A 20,389-nucleotide genomic window follows, 5' to 3' on the forward strand; every position below is an offset into this window, starting at 1 on the left:
AAAATTGCATGAACGCATAAAAGAAGGATAAACCCACCCAGTTTAACAAATCCACTCTCTCACCTGCTGTGCCCTGAAACGTGAAAGAAAGAATCACGGGATCATAAGGATTCATAAAAAAACAGTCTCTGTTAACAATATTGACAGGAGGTATAAGGATGATTTGTCTGATGTGGGACCAACAGCTTAACTGCTTAATTCTTTTTTTTAAGGGCAAATCATTCATTTATTGTTTAAAGATCGCAAGACAACATCTGAATTTTTGTAGCACAATTTAAATGTTTTACTTTTTTGATAAAGCAGAGTATAATAGAAAAACAATTAGTTTCCAGTAATATCTATATCTCTATTCAGAATTAAGTCTTCCACAGACATGTAACCTGGAAACAAAAGCCTGTTCCAATAAGCAAAGCTTCAACAGAGAGGCTACTTTTCGGGCCAGGGAAAGGTTCATCCCTATAGGATGATGACGTGCTGTGTAAAATGGCTGCAAGATCACAGCCTTGAGGGCGTTGGAAGTCTGTTATCCTATTCCACATTAAGTAGTTTGGTGAACTTCAAACGACCGTTCGTCCGCAACCAAGCTGCCAACCTTTAACTGATATTTCAAACAGGTAAAAAATAAATGAAAAGAAATCCCTACACTGATGTTCCTCGATTTACACTGTTAAATGGTTCATTAACATGTAATTCTGGCTAAGAATTACATTTGAGACTCCTTGCTCAGATTCTGGTTAACAGTACTAATCTTTAGAAATTCAAGTTCTCATTCATCAATAATTTGTCAGCTAGGATACCTTCAGGCATCAGCTGCAACTACAGAACAGGTGCCCTGCCTCAGCGCTTCGGAAAGACAGAATGTACAACACCACCATCAGACACAATACCTGTCACTAGACGGCACGTGTGCAGGACAGCAAGACAGAAACGTCTATTCATGTGTGCCGCGGAGCAGCCGGAGAAAGAGGACTTCACCGCCCAGGGTCAGAAGGGACGGGGTAAGGAACCGAAGTAGCACCGACGAATGCGGTCAGAAGGACCAAGACAACTGATGGTTGCAAGGCAGGTTTTATTATGCTACGGTTGCAGATTATATAGACTAGAAATGGAAGGTTGCCAGATGGTGGTTTACATTATCTATAGACTGTCTCGGCTCAAGGTTAACTTCCCTGGGAGAAAACCCATAAGCCCAGAATCATCCAAAATAACCTGCATGTGCAGGGGGGAGACAGCTTTGCTTGTCTCATTTTACATTCTTTCTGATTTCTGGGCCCTGCTGATTTATCTCCCATGGAATGGAACAAGGAGGGGAACAAGTAGGGACAGTCCCTTCGAGCAGCGGCGGCATGCCTGGCATGTCCGTAGCCTGATCTCAAGGCTGACTGTTTCCCTCAGTTCCCCCTTCTCTATTTTTTAATTTTTGCTGCAAAAGAATTCCATGAAGCGTAGTGCCGAGAGTAGTATATTGTTGCATGAGGATACGAAACAGACATGAGAAGATTATTATCAATAATAGGCAAATTATGGCCAGGGTAATAAATCCTGACAACCCTCCAGTAATCCACGACTGAGGGTTTAACCACTTTAAATGGTCCAGTAAAGTTTTAATTATATCTTCTTGCCAAATATCATCAAGATGTGCGTTTTGTATATCCTGAATTTCAGCATTTAATTTCTTAAGATCAAGACTAATATTATTATCTGACCAAACGCTCAGCAGATGCATTTTTACTTTTTCCCATTCCCAAATACAGTCATTGTACTTGTAAGGAGTAACACAAATCCATGTATACTTTTCATGACAAGCTAAACGCATCCTCAATTTTAATGCTGCCATCTGATCTCCAGTCCCCCAAATTGAGTTTTTAAATTCATCTAACTTGTTACTCATCTGTAAATCTATGTGACTTTGTAAAGATAAAGCAAGACTGGTATTTTGAGATAATTGATCAGCAAAGTGAGCATGATTAATACTCTGTGAAAGAGCAAGACGGGCAGTAGCCGCGGTAGCAGACAGAGCAGCCAAGGCAAGTCAACTTACTATTAGCCACCCAATAAAGCGTCTCCTTCTCTGCAAGGCTTTAGAGAGTTCCACCCATGCCTGTACTCCAGTATCTTCATACCAAGGTTCTCTCCGATGTACAGGCGCCATAACATATATGGGTTACTTTAGTATAAGCACAGATTGTGTCCCTGCAGAAGGGAACATACAACTGTAAAAATACAATGAACACAGCTAATACTATATCCTCCTTTGGAAGAATTACCAATGTTAATAGAACCAATCAAAAGTGTATATGGGGCTTCCCTGGTGGCACAGTGGTTGGGAGTCCACCTGCCGATGTAGGGGACATGGGTTCGTGCCCCGGTCTGGGAGGATCACGCGTGCCGTGGAGCGGCTGGGCCCGTGAGCCATGGCCGCTGAGCCTGCGCATCCGGAGCCTGTGCTCCGCAGCGGGAGAGGCCGCGGCAGTGAGAGGCCCGCGTACCACCAAAAAAAAAAAAAAAAAAAGTGTATATGGAGGAGCAACACAAGTTATAACAGGTGTATTGGAATAAGTTAGAGCTAGTTTCCATATATCCCAGTTCTTTTGAAATGCGATAAACCTATCTATGACGGGAATAGAAGAGATAAGAATTTACCCCTTGGTATAATCTATAGTACACCATATTTGGTTATTATTCCAAGATGCATTGCAACATTCAAAATTGGATCCAGGAAAGTTAATGGTCATAAAAGGAGGAAAGTGATTTTTTGATTTTCTCTTAAGAATAGTAACCATATGTCCAGCCATAAGTATCCCTTGTCCTCCAAGTAAACGCTTCATACACAAATAATTTCCTGAATCTTCACCTGTAACCTTGGCTACAGTAATAGCGGAATCCCTAAGCGGTGAGGCGTATGAGATTCGACCTCTAATATTAATAGGTTGCCCATTTTTATAGCAAATGATGGTATCCTTAAGATCCTCTCGTCGGCTGGTAGCCGGGCATGTAAGAGTAATGTTGGTTCCTGTAAAACGAAGGATGCCTGGAGAGCCTGACAAACTAATTGATTGATCCGTTCCCTCATAAACATCTGTATGCTCATAACTATAGCCTTTACACATCCAGTTTCCAGATTCAATGGGCTAAGACGGACAGGATAGGTACTAAACCAGTTAGTATAATTTACAGACATATTGATTTGTTTTATATTCCCAATAAGAGGCCCATAAAGAATATCATTGTAAAATACAGGAAACTCTGCTTCAGACCAAGATATGGGTTTTAATAGTGGAGGATCAGGTACATAGGCCCAGTAAGTTGCTGCATTAACAGAGGGAACACATGAAATGGTTGCCAACATAGCCAAAAATAAAGTCACAGGTGTAACAGGATTATTCTGTTGTTTCACTAACTCTTGAGCTCGTGAAACCAATTGTTTAATTTGTCCCCAAGTTGGAACATCACTCCTTTGAGTCGTCCTGGCAAGTGGTCTCCTCTTCTTCTTCTTTTGCTGAATCAACACTGTCAAATTTTCAGGAGAGATGCAGAGCTTCTTCATCTTCTGAACTAGTTGTGAGCTGTGGCGAGCCATCTATTTGCTTGACTAAGCAAGCGCTCAGGAAGCCAGAGAGGTCCAGGAGCTGATCTGGGAAATATACACGTGACCACGTCCCCAAATCAACACAGGATCAGGACCACGCCAAGTGCTGGTTAGCGGATCTTTCCCGAGGACCTCCAGAGATTGAAATGCCAATCTTGGCTCAGCCACCAACCTTTCCCCTGTCAACAGTGAGAAAATTTAAAATAAACAGAGCATGATTTATAAGGTTATGTAGTGTTGTTCTATATAATTCCCCCATTTTTATTTTTTCAATAGTTAGCTTTAAAGGTCTATTTGCACGTTGTATAATACCTTGTCCTTGAGGGTTATATGGAATGCCTGTAATATTGGTAATTTGTAATGAATTACAAAATGTTGCAAAAGCAACACTAGTGTGAGTGGGCCCATTATCTGTTTTAATAATTTTGGGAAGGTTCATGAAAGCAAAACAGTGTGATAAATGAGTGATAACATGTTTAGTAGCTTCTCGGGTCTGTGCTGTAGCACAGAGGAAACCAGAATAAGTATCAATAGTGACATGAACAAACTGTAATTTCCCAAAAGACGGGATATGAGTAACATCCATTTGCCATAAATGACTAGGTAATAATCCACGAGGATTAACACCATAATGTGGAACAGGAAGGTGAGGTAAGCACTGTGGGCATTGCTTAACAATTTGTCGGGCGGCTCCACGAGGAAGGGAAAATTGTTTGCGTAATGTAGCCGCCGACTGATGGTGTAAAGCATGCGACTGTTGTGCTGCTCGTGAAGCAGTTTGATCATAACTTACCATAATATGAGGGTGTCCAGGACATGGACCATGAGTACCAACAGTATGAAGATAATGAATGCAATACCTTAGCCATTCTTGACAGCATGACGAACGGAAAGGAGGAGGACGGTAAATTGGGATATGTCCTGCTTTAGGGAAAAGAGATTGAGGAGGAAGAGTAACTTTAACTTTATTTTTGGGAGGAAAATGCACAGGATAAAGATCACGTTTAGATCGAGTTAAAACATCTGCAGTCGCATTCATTTTAGACAATGGACCAGACAAGTTAGAATGAGCACGATATGCAGAGCTGCAACAGGACCATCGTGGGAACGAATAAGCTGTTGAAGTAAACGAAAAGAGGATGATAATTCAGGGTCATTAGTATATCCTCTGGTTGCAGTCTCCAGAAGAAATAATAAGCTAATAAGATATTTACTATCAGAAAACAAATGAAAAGATATAGAAGGCAAATGTTTAAAAGCCATAATGACAGCATACAGTTCAACACGTGGAGCTGAAGTCAAGGAAGTTTGTTTAATGAGTTTTGTTCCGTCGTCAACGATTACAGTAGCCACTCCTGAAGAAGAACCGTCTGTAAAAACCAAAGGTACATGAGGAATAGGCTGTTGCCTAATTATAGAAGGAAAGATATAAGAGTTAAGTTTGCTGAATTGGATCAATTTATCAGCAGGCTAATGGCATTCCAAGGTACCTGAAAATCCTGCAAGAACAAGACCCCATTCATTACTATGTTGAAAAAGCCAATTTTGTTGACTAACTGAATAAGGGATAATAATTTGAGAAGGTTCTATACCTATAAGTTGTAAGCATCTAGTTCTACCTTGCATTATTAACTTAATAATAAGTTCATAATAAGGGTTAATAACTTTAGAGGATGGAGTTTTCATAGGAATCCATTCAATAATTCCAACAGTTTGCCATAAGATGGCAGTAGGCACATGAGGTGTTGGACAAACAACTAAAGACATGGGCAGGTGAGTATGTATTCGAGTTAATTGTGCAGAGCTGATAGCTCTATTAACTATTTGGAAAGCTTGAAATCCTCTGGAGTCATAGAGCGTGAAGTAGAAGGATCTGAGTCACCTTTAAGAATATCAAATAAAGGCTCTAACTGAGCAGTAGTAAGTTCTAAGGAAGGCCTTAGCCAATTAATATCTCCAAGTAATTTTTGAAAATCATTTAATGTTTTTCAATTATCAACTCGAATTTGCAGTTTTTGAGGCCTAATGGTAGAGTTATCAATATATTTTCCCAAATAGAAAAATGGAGATTGTCTTTGAATTTCTTCTGAGGCAATGACCAGGCCAAATGATTGTAAGGATTGTTGTAAAAATTGAGCAGCAGTCTCTAATCAAGAAATATTATCAGTGGCTAAAAGTATATCATCCATATAATGTATGAGATATAACGTTGGAAACCTTTTTCTCACAGGAGTTAAGGCCTGAGCCACATATATTTGGCATAATGTAGGACTATTTGCCATGCCCTGAGGCATGCCCTTTCCATTGAAATCTCCTCATGGGTTCCTTAAAATTTAAGGAAGGCAAGCTAAAAGCAAAATGTTTTCTATCTTCAGGAAACAAAGGAATAGTGAAAAAACACTCTTTAAATCTATAACTAAAAGATGATAATTGTGTGGTATGGCTGTTGGAGAGGGTAGGCCTAGTTGAAGAGCTCCCATTATTAGCATAGTTTTATTAACAGCTCTTAGACCCTGTAATAACCTCTATTTTCCAGACTTTTTCTTGATAATAAAAATAGGAGTATTCCAAGGACTATTGCAAATTTCTAAATGCCCTAATTGTTCCAGTACTAATTGTTCTGCAGCTTCTAATTTCTCCTTTGTGAGGGGCCATTGGTCCACCCATACAGGGTCATCACTCAGCCAAGTAATTGGACCAGCAGTGAGTGGAGGAGAATCCAAGGCCCCTAAGAAAAACCCAAACCTTGTCTATCACTTTTTATTTTCACATCAATAGGATAGACAGTTCCTTTTTGATTTGTTCCCAGCCCTTTTGTGGGAAGAAATCCTTGATCCAACACCATATTAGAGACGTGAGAATTTGGACTATAAAGTAATACTCCCATTTCTTTTCATATATCTTGGCCCAAGAGGTTTAAAGGCAGCCCAGGCAAAACATAAGGCTGGAAGTATCCTGAATGGCCCTCACTATCTTGCCATAATAATAACTGACTACTTGGCATAGGAGAAGAACTCTGTCCTATTCCTTGAAGTTCTGTAATAATAGGACTAACGGGCCAATGTTTAGGCTAGTGCATCTGCGTCATAACAGAGACATCAGCTCCAGTGTCTAACAAACCTGAAAAAACCTTTCCATTCATGGCTCATTTCATTTCTGGACGTTCTTTCCCTATCTTCTGAATCCAGTAGGCAGCACTAGATGATCCAAAAGCCTTTGTTTCTCTCTTTTGATGTTGTAAAATTTGTCCATGAGGTACAAAGGGCAAAAGTAGCAATTGTGCAATTTTATCACCAGGGGAAATCGTTATTATATTTTTAATAGTTTGTGCCATGATTTTTATTTCTCCTTCGTAGTCAGAGTCTATGAGTCCTGGCATAATAGTTAAACCCTTCATGGCGACACTACTTCTTCCCAATAATAGTCCAATCAAACCCTTGGGTAAAGGTCCATAGATGCCCATAGAGAGGGCCTGAGGACCCATTGCAGGAGTTAATACATATCGGGCGGAGGAACTGAGGTCCAGTCCTGTGCTTCCTGCTGTTGCTCTGGAGAGCGAAGATATTGTATGTTTTTGTTTTTGGTTAATGTCTGATTGATAGTTTGAGGAGGATACACAGATGTTGCCCCTATTATTTGTTGGGGCCGGGGAAGGCCCCGGGAGGAGTTTCCCGACAGTGGTGTCCCATCCCTGTGGGCCACTGAGCGACAATCTCATGCCCAACGTTTTCCCCTATTGCATTTAGGGCATAAACCAGGGATTTTCGGACCATCTGGAGGTTTTTGAGTAGGGAAGGAAGGAGCAGGGTTACAATGAAAAGATCCACATTCTCCAGCAAAATGACCTGCCTTTCCGCATTGAAAGCTAGTCTTTGTTCTCTTTTGATTGTTTTTAAACCCCACTTTAGTTAATGCTGCAGCACCCTGTATATAAGCAGGCCCAATGTCTGCACAAAGGCGAATATAATCCTCCAGTGTTCCCCGTTTTCTCCAAGGTTGAATCGCAGCCTGACCTGCATTATTAGCGTTTTCAAAAGCAAGTTGCTTAACTACAATTGTACCAGTGAGTCCATCCACAATGAGTCTCCCCACCGCCTGTAACAATCTATCTACAAAATCAGCATATGGTTCATCAGGTCCCTGTCTCATTTTTGAAAGATCCTCAGTTTTGTGTGTAGAAGGTAATTTCCTCCAGGCTTGTAATGCCAAATGATTTATTTGAGGATAAGCAACAAAGGTATAAGTTAATTGATCTTGTAAAGAAATATATGGTCCTTCCCCAATCAGCGTATGATAATCCACTGGAATAGCATGGGTAGCATTCTTTTCTGCTTGTTCAGCAGCCCGTTCATAAAAATCAAACTTCCATATTAAATAATCTCCACCATTTAAACAAGCTCGTGCAATAGACTTCCAATCAGCGGGGGAAAGAGCTTCTCCTGCAATAGTGTCAACCATAGCAGTAGTAAAAGGAGCAGTGGGCCCATACTGAGCACAAGCAGATTTTAAATCTTTCAAAACTTTAAAAGGAAGAGCCTGATGCTCCCTAATAGCCTGTTGAGGATTATTAGGATCAGGTCTTTCTATGACAGGACAACAGAAAATAGGATCTTCTCCTCGTTTTATTGCTGCTTATACAGCACGTTGCAAGAGACTGACCATTTTTACAGATGTAGATTTTTGAGGAAGACAGTCCTTACTAATTTGCAGCTTTTTCACTGACTTATCTATCATAGCCATTAGAAAATCATCCTCAGGGTGATTCTCTCTTTTATGTTTTTTTTCTCTCTCTCTTTTATGTTTAAAAGCCTCATCGGTTAAGTCAAAATGTTCCTCTTCATCTGAAATATTTAAATTAATTAGCTCTTTTGGTTTAGGAAGTGGCGACACAGTAGCTGATAATACAGTCTTGTCTTCTGTCAGAGGCTTATGTTTTTCTGACTTTACATTCAAATCAACACTATCATGAGAAGAACCTAAACATATTTTTATCAGATTCCACAAACTAAATGTAACAACAGCAGTATGAGTAGGCCCTCGAGACTCATAATAATTTTTTAAATCTTCTCCAACTTTCTGCCAGATTTCTGTGTCACAGAGCCGCCGTCAGGAAACCAGGGAGATACATCATGGATATGCTGCCAAAATTCAGTCAACTGTGAGGTAGAAACTTTATTACCCCGAGCTATAAGCATGGAAAGTAAAACCTGAGCAAATAATTCACGCTCCTTTGAGCCCTTTTGCCCCATCTTCTTTTACTTCTGACTGTTGCCTTATGCCTCTATTAGTTTCACTTTTACTCGTGGCCACACATATTTTGCATAAGGGTTCTCTTACCTGCACTTTCTTTTCCTTTTAATTGCCTTCACGCTTCAGGTCCCTGTTCGGGCGCCACTTGCCATGGACCAGCCTCAGAAAGAGGATTTCACCGCCCAGGGTCAGAAGGGACGGGGTAAGGAACTGAAGTAGCACCGACGAATGGGGTCAGAAGGACCAAGACAACTGATGGTTGCAAGGTAAGTTTTATTATGCTACAGGTACAGATTATATAGACTAGAAAAGGGAAGGTTGCCAGACGGTGGTTTACATTATCTAATGACTGTCTCGGCTCAAGGTTAACTTCCCTGGGAGAAAACCCATAAACCCAGAATCATCCAAAATAACCTGCATGTGCAGGGGGAGACAGCTTTGCTTGTCTCATTTTACTTTCTTTCTGATTTCTGGGCCCTGGTGATTTATCTCCCATGGAATGGAACCAGGAGGGGAACAAGTAGGGACAGTCCCTTCGAGCAGCAGCGGCATGCCTGGCATGTCCGAAGGTGCTCTCAAGGCTGACTGCTTCCCACACATATGTTGGCTTGTTTAAGCCTCAAGCCCTCGATCCTTTGTTGAAATACAATAATTTCATTCCTATGGTTTTCAATACCAAAAACTCTACCTCCAGGAGGGTTAAAGTCTAATTTGTACTCCAAACCAAGTAGCAGTGCAGTTCGCTACTACTGAGGCTGAATCCATAAAGACTTCAAGACCACGACCAGAAGACAAGTTATTATATATAATACCCTAGAAGGCCTGAAACATAATTATCATATACATAGCTGGTCCTTCAGAGCTTTTTACCTATAACATGTTTTTTGATGAAAGTTATTTAATGTACTGGAGATAACTGTGAACTACTGATCAAATATTTGAATACTTATACTTACCTGGAATTTCATTTCTGCTGAAAGAAAAAGGAAGAACAGGACTCACCTAAAACAAAACAAACTTTAGAAATGAAAGTAAACATCTTATCACACACTATCACTTTTGGAAGCAGCATAGAGGGGCAGTCAACAGTAAAACACTGGTGAAATAGGACAAAACTCTAGGCCAAAAATCCATTATTATTATCATCAGTCACAGTACCACAACTGTGCCCTTCATAATTAATAAGCACTCCTAAGAATCTTCATTTGGCACCAGATGATGTGTTTAAGAGAAACACTCTGGGAGGTTTTGAATCAGACTTGGTTTTTGTTAGCCAAGTTACAGGAGAATTTTTAAAGTGGGGGGAAGGGAAGAAGGAAACGGACCAGAAGAAGAATTGAAGCCATCATCTACAAACCAACAAAGCACTGAGAGTTCCAAACGTTATGTCAGACACTAAAATGACTGACACAGGCTCAAGCGGTTTATAAAACCTAGAAAAAGACTACACCAGCAAAGTCCCCATTTATCTGTAGAGTTCAGAAACTAAAACAAGGAATATTTCAGCTTAACACCTGATCTCAAGAGAATCATATACACTTCACATGAATAAAAATACCTGAAACCAAACATTTTTAAAAGCTCCAATACCCAAAATAGAAAGAAAAAAATTAATTCAGAAGACTCAATCCATCCATGATAATCACAAAACGGCTGGGCAATCTCTATCTCCCTTCCACACTAACCATCCATCCCCTGGAAGACCAAGGGAGATCAGACCTTCCAGACTTACCTTCCAGACCTTCCAGACACCTGGCTGCGGCAAAATTCGATGGAATCTCCTTGTGGAACAGCAGTTTCCCATCTCTTGTGTCTCTCCCTGTCATGATCATGCAGGAAGCAAGTCTGGCTGTGCTATTTCTTATCATTGTGTGTCACCCATCTGCAACATGATATTGAAAAAGTAGTTCCCTTTCCCCCAGAAGGCTGAGGCTCAGCTACAGGGGTAATTCTCCTGGGCACACAGTCATTATTTAGGCCGACTCAGTGACTTCAACAGGCTTAATCATGTGATCAGGCTTGTTGCCAGCTGCATAATGCTCCCACATCTGTAGATAGAGCCACTCTAGTTCCATCGTGTATTGTTTGGTGTTGAACAGAGGGCTAGATGTTCTCTGCTTCCAGACTTTGCCACGAATTTTCTTCAGGTATTCTACATCAGTTCCCAGTTTCACAGCTATCTCTTCATATTCTTGTCTATTTTTAGCAATCAGCTCAAGACAGCCTAAACAAGTGAGCTGGGAAGCTGCAACTCGGGAAGCAAGAGTCTCTCCTGGCATAGTCACCATGGGGGTCCCTGCCCAAAGGACGTCCATCCCTGTGGTGTGTCCATTACAGAGTGGAGTGTCCAAGCAGACATCAGCCAGCTGGCCTCTCCGAACATGTTCCTCTTTAGGAGCAACAGGGGAAAAAATGAGACGGTTCGGGCGAAGGCCCATATTTTGTGCGTACTGTTGAATATTAGCTTCTCCTGCTGCTGGAAAACGCAACAGCCACAGTACACTATTGGGAACACGCTTCAGAATATTTGCCCACACCTGCAAAGTAGATGGGTCAATTTTGTATAACTGATTAAAGTTACAGTACACAATGGCATCTTCCGGTAACCCGTACTGAGAACGTGTGGTTACAATAATGGTACGGGGAACCTCCTCTCCAGTGGCAGCCTTAGTGTTGATCAGGGTAGTTGCCAGTCCATTGCTAATATTGAATCCATTCATTGTAATCTGAATTTGTCCTCTGTTAATCATTTCAATAACTGCTTCTGCAACAGTATTCATAGGAATGACAGGCATATTAAGAGTTGTATTACTGCTGTCTGCGTTGTCTTCTCCATCAGGACATTTCATCTTGACTATTTGCACATCTGATAGACTATCAAGAAATGCTTGGAGGTCGATGCCATTCAGCACAATCCGATTGTCATAAATGTGCCCATTGGACTTAAAATCGATGACGGCTTTTTTCTTCAGGTGAGGGAACATATTAGCATGGTCACCAATAAAGAAAGTATGGGGCATATAAGCCAGTTTCTCAGAATACTGCTCAGCAACTTCAGCAGGTGAAGTTTCCTGATCAGTGATGATATAATCCATGAAAAGCGCGCCACTAGTCCCAGGGTACCCCAGCCACATTGCCTGAATAGGAGCTGGCCTGAGAGCAAAGAGTTCATTACGAGCACCCCTGGTATAACCATTCAGATTTACAAGGATGTGTATACCATCTTGATGGATGCAATCAGCTGCTTTCCCATTGCATGGAATCTGAGAAAGATCAATGAAATGATTGGCTTCTGCCATCACCTTCGCTCGGAAGTTTGTGCCATCATGTGGGCTCAGGGCATAACAGAATATCTCAAATGTATCAGGATTGTGCATGCCTGGAATAGACTGCATAAGATGAGAAGTAGGATGATTCCCAAAGTCAGAACTCACGTATCCTACACGCAGTCGACCATCACTGAGCTTCAAGTCTTTTGGATGTTCATACGGTGGTTTATGAAGGACACTTATATTAGCCAAGCAGAGGTTCCCATGCCTCTCAGCAATAGCCTTCCTGAAGCCATGAGAAAGAGGATAGAGCATACTATGATGAGGCTGCACAGAAGGCAACCTATTCTTCTCCAACTGGTCAGCCACAATGCTGACCAACTTCTTCATTCGCTCATCATAGTCTGTCCAATCACAGACAACCTGCAGGCAATGAGCCAAATTACAATAAGCGTCAGGAAAGTCAGGTTGAAGCTTCAGAACAGTGCGATAAGAAGCAATTGCTTCTGGAATATTCCCTGAATCGTGGTGAATGGAAGCCAGATTGCTGTGGGCATCCGCAAATGCAGGGCTGATCTGAACGGCATGAGTATAACACTGCAAGGCTCCCTGAACATCCTGCATCTCCCGTAGGGTGTTTCCCATATTGCAGTAGGCATCAGCAAAGGTAGGACTGATTCGAATAGCCTCCTTATAATGCATCAGAGCTTCATGCAGTTTTCCCTGCTGCTTCAATACACTTGCTAAATTTGAATGGGCATCAGCAAAGTCTGGGCAGAGCTCTAATGCTTTACGATACAAGCGAACTGCCTCTTCACTGTTTCCCTGTTCTCCTTTGATATTGGCTAGGTTATTCAGAGAGTCTGCATGGGTGGGACACAGCCGGAGAGCTGTATGATAACAATCTTCTGCTTCAGCAACACTGCCCTTCTCTTTGAGAGCGTTTCCTAGGTTGCAGTAAGCATCAGGGAAATGTGGTTGCAAGTCAATAGCTCGCCTGTAGGTGTCTATTGCCAGATCCATCAGGCCTTGCTCATGGTATACACAAGCCAGGTTGCCATGTACCACTGCATGATTTGGACTCAAGCTTAGGGCACGAAGGTAAGCTGCCACAGCTCTGTCAAAAATCCGTGCCTCATTGAAGACATTTCCTAAATTGATATAAGCATCCAGAAAATTGGGGTCAAGGGTGACAGCCTTTTCAAAGTGATGAATTGCAAGCCAAATCTCCCCTTGCGCATTGAAAACACAGCCAAGATTACTCCAAGCTACTGCAAAGTTCGGTTGTGTCTCAATTGCTTTCAAATAACATGCCTTGGCTTCTTCTAAGCCACCCAGGGCTTTGAGCAGGTTCCCCAGGTCACTGCGAACACAGTACAAATAAGGATTGTACTGAAGAGCAGAGACGTAAGCTTGTACTGCCCCTTCCATGTCGCCTGCTGCTACCAATGCGGCTGCCAGGTTAATATAACCATCGATGAAATCTGGTTTGAGATGCAACGCATGCCGGTAATGCTCAGTTGCTTCCTGCAACTGCCCTCTTTCCTTGTACACATTCCCCAAATTCGAATAGGCTTCTGCCAGAAGAGGGTTCTGTTTAATTGCCAGAGTACTAAAGTGGGCAGATCTGTCCAGCCTTCGACACTGGAAGTGTATAGATGAAAGTAATAAAAGTACACCAGTATTGCCTGGCTCTTGTCTCCAGAGCTGCATGCAGTGTCTCTCAGCTGTCTCAAAATCTCCTGCCTGATATTCTCGATGTGCCAACTCAGCTAACCCTTGGAAGGAAAGCATACGTTTCGTTGGTTCTGTGCTGTCGGCCACGTTGCCCACGGAAGACGCCATCTGGAGCTTCTGGAGAGAGTGAAAAAAGGGGGTAATTGAGTCCCGCTGCCGCCACTACTGGCAAGAACGTTTCTAGAGGGAGCAAACACGAGCGCAGCAGCCGTACCACTGCTTTGGCAGGCTTAAGCGGCGGCAACAGTTACAGGCACCGAACCTTAGGAACTCTGGTTGGCCATCTACCTCTCATGCTCTTGAAATCTTAATTCTTAACCCTGCCCTCTTCCACCATTTTCCTCCTCATCAGGGAATAAAAATTACCTATCCATTTGCCTTAGAAGAAATCAAAAGTCAGTAGTCCAAACACTTTTTAAAATATTGTTTTCTGTCCAGTTGGAAATGAAATACATGATTGACTTTTCTTCATCATTCATATAGTCAACGTGGAAAACATTAGGGCCATGAATTTCAATACAGTAAGATGAGAAAATTTTAAATTGGCCTTCCCAAACCACTAATAAGTAACCGATGTTGTATATAATGCTAAGATCTTAGAGACTGAGTTTGATATTTTAAAAGTTCTGAAAACATTAGCTAATTTCTCCTCATCAAATTTCTCATGACTCAAACCTGAGTATTACTTTTTAAAAGATAAATCTATTTATTTTTATTTATTTATTTTTATTTTGGCTGCATTGGGTCTTCAGTGCTGCGTGCAGGCTTTCTCTAGTTGCGGCGAGTGGGGGCTACTCTTTGTTGTGGTGCCGGGGCTTCTCATCACAGTAGCTTCTATTGTTGTTCCACAACTCTATGGGTTCCTTTTTAGGTCCTACGAAGAACCCTAGAAATTAGTTCATGTAATTATAGGTTTTTGCAAAATTGTCAAAAGTGAGATATTTTAACTTCCATCAGGTAAGACCAGCGTCTATTTCTTTGCCAATTTTCCTTCTATCATAGTCCGCTATGTTGGATCGTATTGGATTGGTCACAGGCTTTTTTGAAATCTGGCTAAGGACATGTTTTAAGTGAGGCTATTATGTGATTTTCAGACACCACCATATGTAACTGACTGTATAATATCCCATTACAGGAATAACTTCCAGTACTCTTACTGACTACTCTACTGACTTAACTAGCACAAGACACAGAAGCGTAAGGACAAAAACCACCTTACAGTAGAGCCATGTCTTGCACTTCACAGCTCTCAAAGCATGTGCATTTGAAGAAGAAAAAAAGAACTGAAAAATATAAAACCAGAAGTTATTCTGTGGAAAATTATTTCAATCACCAGGCATGTGAAAGATAAGTCAAAGATTCAGTTTTCTTCAATGCTTAGTCAAAACGGAAATTTCCTGCTGTCAAGAATATACTCCAGGGCTTCCCTGGTGGTGCAGTGGTTGAGAGTCCACCTGCCGATGCAGGGGACACGGGTTTGTGCCTCGGTCCGGGAAGATCCCAAATGCCGCGTAGCGGCTAGGCCCGTGAGCCATGGCCACTGATCCTGCATGTCCGGAGCCTGTGCCCCGCAAAGGGGAGAGGCCACAACAGTGAGAGGCCAGCATACCGCAAAAACAAAAAAACAAAAAAAAATATACTCCAGGGGCTTCCCTGATGGCACAGTGGTTAGGAAGCCACCTGCCAATGCAGGGGACACGGGTTCGAGCCCTGGTCCGGGAAGATCCCACATGCTGCGGAGCAACTAAGACCGTGTGCCACAACTCTGGAGCCTGCGCTCTAGAGCCCGTGAGCCACAACTACTGAGCCTGCGAGCCACAACTACTGAAGCTCGCGTGCCTAGAGCCCGTGCTCTGCAACAAGAGAAGCCACCGCAATAAGAAGCCTGCACACCACAACAAAGAGTATCCCCCAGTCGCTGCAACTAGAGAAAGCCTGCGCACAGCGACGAAGACACAACACAGTCAAAAATAAATAAATAAATAAATAAATAAATAAATAAATAAATAAATAAAAGGATATACCCCATCAATAATGTGTGTAATGGAATGGTGTGAATGAGTATTTTATCAGAATTCCTGTAATGCACAATCCTATAGCAGTACTGAAATCAGTAATGCATTTATAATAGTAAATATTTATGAGGAAGTAATCCATAGAGGTTTTCTCAAAGTTAACAATGAAAATTAATGTGACATTATCAATAATAAATTGTGACGCTGAAATAAACTTTTCTAAACTATTAATAACTAAAAGCAAACTCTAATCAACCATGTTAAAAGAAATCTATGTCTATAAACTACAAAGTTTATTTCTGAAAATTTTATTTCTAAAACACACAAACTGTCATATGAGGAGGCAGTTAAAGAATATATAGCTACAGGAGTGGGGAAAAAGTTTTATAGAGACACATCTGGCAGTAGTTAATTTTCAAATGTCATTTTTCTAGATTTTGTGACACCTATAGTATTGATATTTGAAAGCATTTAAAAAAATTGTAATTTGAAGATTTGCTACTTCCAGGTAGAGTAACATATTTGGAAGCAAAACAACATTTCCACTGAGAAAAATTTAAAAAGCCAAATAAAATAGTCAGCATTCAATCAAAAAGTTCTAGACATACCAAGAGATAGAATCATATGACTAAAATTCTAAGAAAGGAACAGATAATACAAAAATAGTTATATAAGATATTGTGTATCTTTATCAGGAAAAGTCTTTATCAAGAAAAGACTTTAAAATCATCAGAATTAATATTATATTTTATTTATTTGTATATTTTATTTATATATTTATATAAAGGACTTAAAGATAAAGCCCTAGTTAAGGCAGTGACAAAAGCAGTAGCAGTGGGAGTGAAAAGAAATGGTTATATTCAAGGATATTTTGTCAGTAAAAGTCCAAGATCAAATGTCTGACTGCATACATGGGATGGATAGACGGAGTGGGAAAAATCAAAGTTAACTATAGAGGTTCTAGTGAAGATGGGGTTGCAAACACCCAACCCAAGGGGTTGCGATCATCCCCAAGGTCTAGGAGACTCAAAGGGAAGGTCATGGTCGAGGAAAAGTTAATTGCTGGGAAAATAAGACTCCCAGTCTCTCCATCTCCTTATACTAGTTTTTTTTTTAACATCTTTATTGGAGTATAATTGCTTTACAATGGTGTGTTAGTTTCTGCTTTATAACAAAGTAAATCAGTGATACATATACATATGTCCCCATATCTCTTCCCTCTTGCATCTCCCTCCCTTCCACCCTCCCTATCTCACCCCTCTAGGTGGTCACAAAGCACAGAGCTGATCTCCCTGTGCTATGCGGCCGCTTCCCACTAGCTATCTATTCCTTACACCAGTTTTGTTTTTCTGCTCATATACGTAGCAGCATTTCATTCAAGGGGAAAGTCATTGATCTGACTGGTCAAATGAAACACCATAGTTCAAGGCACATTTACAGTGGTTAGTTCCTCCACAATTTAGAAAGGAACGTTCACAATTTCCCTCTTCCTACACCGCAGAACACATTGGCCATTCCTCCAAAGTTTCCACTCCATAGAGTGGACCAGAGATGACGTTAGCCCAGAACTGAGAGCTTGGCATGAGATGGTGTCAACCCCACCTAGAGCTCTGGCATAAGTTATGACCCAACCCAGTTCTACAGAGAGCTCTGCGTGGAATCTTGTCTCAGCCATAATAATGTGATTCTGCTTTTCATTTGGTTGTCTTCTTTGCTTAACTTTCCCTGGCCACTCTGACAAACAAAATTTCAGGCAATCCTGGGCCACTCACTAACTTTATTCCATCTAATGTTATCCAGATTCCCAAGAAAATTACTAACAATAAAGGGGGAAATTTGGAACATGGTGAGTTTTAGGTGCCTGAAATATACAGGTAACTGAATCCACTTAAGTAGCAAATTATTTGGATCTCAAATATGCCAGTAGAAGAGCAGACTAAGCTCAATTTAATGTACTCTTACTGGAGACACATGTAAATTCTGGGTCAATTTTGAAAAAGTTAAAAGCACATAGCTGAGATTAAAAGAAAGAAAGGAACACCTGCATGTTTCAGAAAGTAACAGAGAAATTCAATCCAGAGAAATAAGAGCAGACTCATGCCTATGGGTTCCGTTCCTTAGTATAGGCCTTATGTAAATAGGGGCTGGAGCTAGAAATCTAACATTACCTTGAGGCCAGGAATTTAGACTCAGGATGGAACAATATTGAGAAGTTAGTACAGATATCCTACAGAAATTTCATGAGGAACTGCTTAGTCCATTAAGAGGGCCAAGGGAGGTGGTGAGGAAGACTGATATCTCTTGAAAACCTTCAGGTACAGAAAACATCAACACCTCTGAAAAGTAGGCCTGTCCTTCCCAGAGTTGTGATGGCCAGCTTGTCACTAACCTGGAAGGCCCTGTAGGAATCAGAAACTGCAAGGAGAGTAATTCAAAGAAAAACAGATGCAGGATGGGTGTGGCAATAAATCCTAGGACCCTACCAGAAACAAAATTAAAACCACTCTAGAGGGAAATTTTAACAAACCAGGGCAGAGAGTATCCTAACCAGAATAGAATAATAATTCTGAGGAAGTTACTTTACTTATTTAAGTAATATTCAATGCATTTCCATGGCCAGGCCCTTTTGAAGAATTCTAAAACATATACAAACAATTCATTTACATCTTATATATCCCACCATCCAGAGCAAAATTCACTTAAGAACTGTACTGGTGGAAATTGGGCAGCACTATGGAGAAAATAAAATGTGTTTACCATCAAAAAACTTGAAGGTAAGAAAGATAATGTCTAATTTTTTAATTATCCTGTGGTTTCTTGAAATCTTTTGAAACCCAAATTAGAGAAACCTAGGAGGAAATGAAGATTTAAATATTTAGAGATTTATCAACTCATCTCTAAAAGCTTTATTAATCTCTTCTTTTAATAACATTCCTGAGAGGTATAAATGTGTCCAGTGATAGGGTTGAATAAGCCTGAGAGAATTTCAATTGTTTACCATTCTTGGTCAGCTCTTAAGACCTTTCAGGAGCATCTTGATTTTCATGGCCTCATCCAACAAAAGCAGGATATTTTACAGAAAGTCCTGGGCCACTTTTTGGCTTGCTTTTGTGTCTATGTTTTTGGTTTTTTCACATCGGGTGGTACATTAGGCTACCTATTGCATACTCCCTCATTCATGCATGCATTCATTCAAACAATATTTACTGAGTTGAGACATTTAATTAACACTCAATAAATGATGTTTAGATGAATGGATGCGCTTTCTATCAAAGTAAGTGTAAGTACTGAGAAAAATTACAGAATGTATGATCCCAGCCCCACAAAAGCTTATAACTGTGTTGAGGATATAACAGATGCTGATGAAATAACTAATATATCATATTGGACAGTTTCTAAGTTCAAAAATGAGTTTTTATAAATAATCAGAGCCTAAGGAGGACAAAGAAGGGACAGTTCATTATGGGTTGAATCTATCAATAAATGTACATTTCAGATGAGATTTGAGATTGACCTCAAAGAAGAGGACTTAGATATATGAACAGAGAACAAAAAAGGCATGGTGATAGCATGTGCATAGATAGTGTGGCCGATATTTATGTTCTTCATTAAAGATAGTCAGAGATAACCCAAATGTAACTGTTTCCATGGGTCCATTCTCAGTATCCAAACAAAACGGCCAATCCTATCTTAGTCAAACTAATGAAAAACACAGTCTTTAACAAAGAGATTGTGAAGGAAAGGGGGAGAGAAAGGCTTGCATCCCACACCACACAACAAAACTTATTGAATTCTTTGTTTAATTTTCTCCCTCTGAAAATTTCCTCTCCCCCCTCTGTACGTGTCTCTTCTCCCACATCTGGCCACACTCTACCAGCCATCTTTCCAGATCTTTCCAGAACTCTCCATCCTAGTTTCATTAGGCCACAATTTAAACATCTCACAGGTCTCCAGGATGCATCCCCATCACTTATTCCACAAAGACAAACAAAGGACACTTCTCAGGATCACGTTTCTTTGAAGGAAGAGGTCATGAGGGTGATTATAAATAATATAAGGTGGAGAGCAGTGACTTAAAATACCACTTTTCAGCTTAGAATGTGAATACAGGGAACTTTGGGAAACTAGAAAATCTAGAAAGGATTCACTGATAATTATTTATGTTCAATGAATAAAATTAAATGTAATAATACGGCTAAACTCTGACAGATAAACTTTTTCAAAAGTTGCTTTCACACACCGTCACTATTGGGATGTTTGATAAACACACCTTTCCTTCTTTACTTTCTTCTTTCTTTGCAGATACTGGCACCAAACTTTCAAACGATAAGAACCTTCCCATAAGTCCCTTGCCAGGCAAGATTAAGGTATAACAATCCAAACAAATTTTTGAAGAAGATAACTGGTTGAAAGCATAAGAAAAGAGCTGGGTTTCTCTTATTCAACAGTCACATAATGAGTAATGTGGGAATTGGTTTAAAAAGTCTCTCTGCATGAAGGGCTAAGGTTAAGATTAGAACTTCTGAGGC

At 40.6% G+C, this 20,389-nt stretch overlaps 1 protein-coding gene across 1 annotated transcript; it reads right to left on the reverse strand.

The window, feature by feature from the left end:
- Positions 1–9,421: 9,421 nt before the first annotated feature.
- On the reverse strand, positions 9,422–14,123 carry LOC309808482 (UDP-N-acetylglucosamine--peptide N-acetylglucosaminyltransferase 110 kDa subunit-like). The gene is made up of 2 exons (XM_082628787.1): positions 10,572–14,123; positions 9,422–9,841 (listed from the first exon to the last, which is right to left on the reverse strand). Exon 1 carries the CDS (start codon positions 13,951–13,953, stop codon positions 10,813–10,815), a length of 3,141 nt encoding a protein of 1,046 aa, XP_082484913.1. The 5' UTR covers positions 13,954–14,123; the 3' UTR covers positions 9,422–9,841; positions 10,572–10,812.
- Positions 14,124–20,389: the final 6,266 nt, after the last annotated feature.

Source organism: Mesoplodon mirus (genome assembly GCF_964341445.2).
Source record: "Mesoplodon mirus genome assembly, chromosome: 7".
Classification (NCBI taxonomy): Eukaryota; Metazoa; Chordata; class Mammalia; order Artiodactyla; family Ziphiidae; genus Mesoplodon; species Mesoplodon mirus.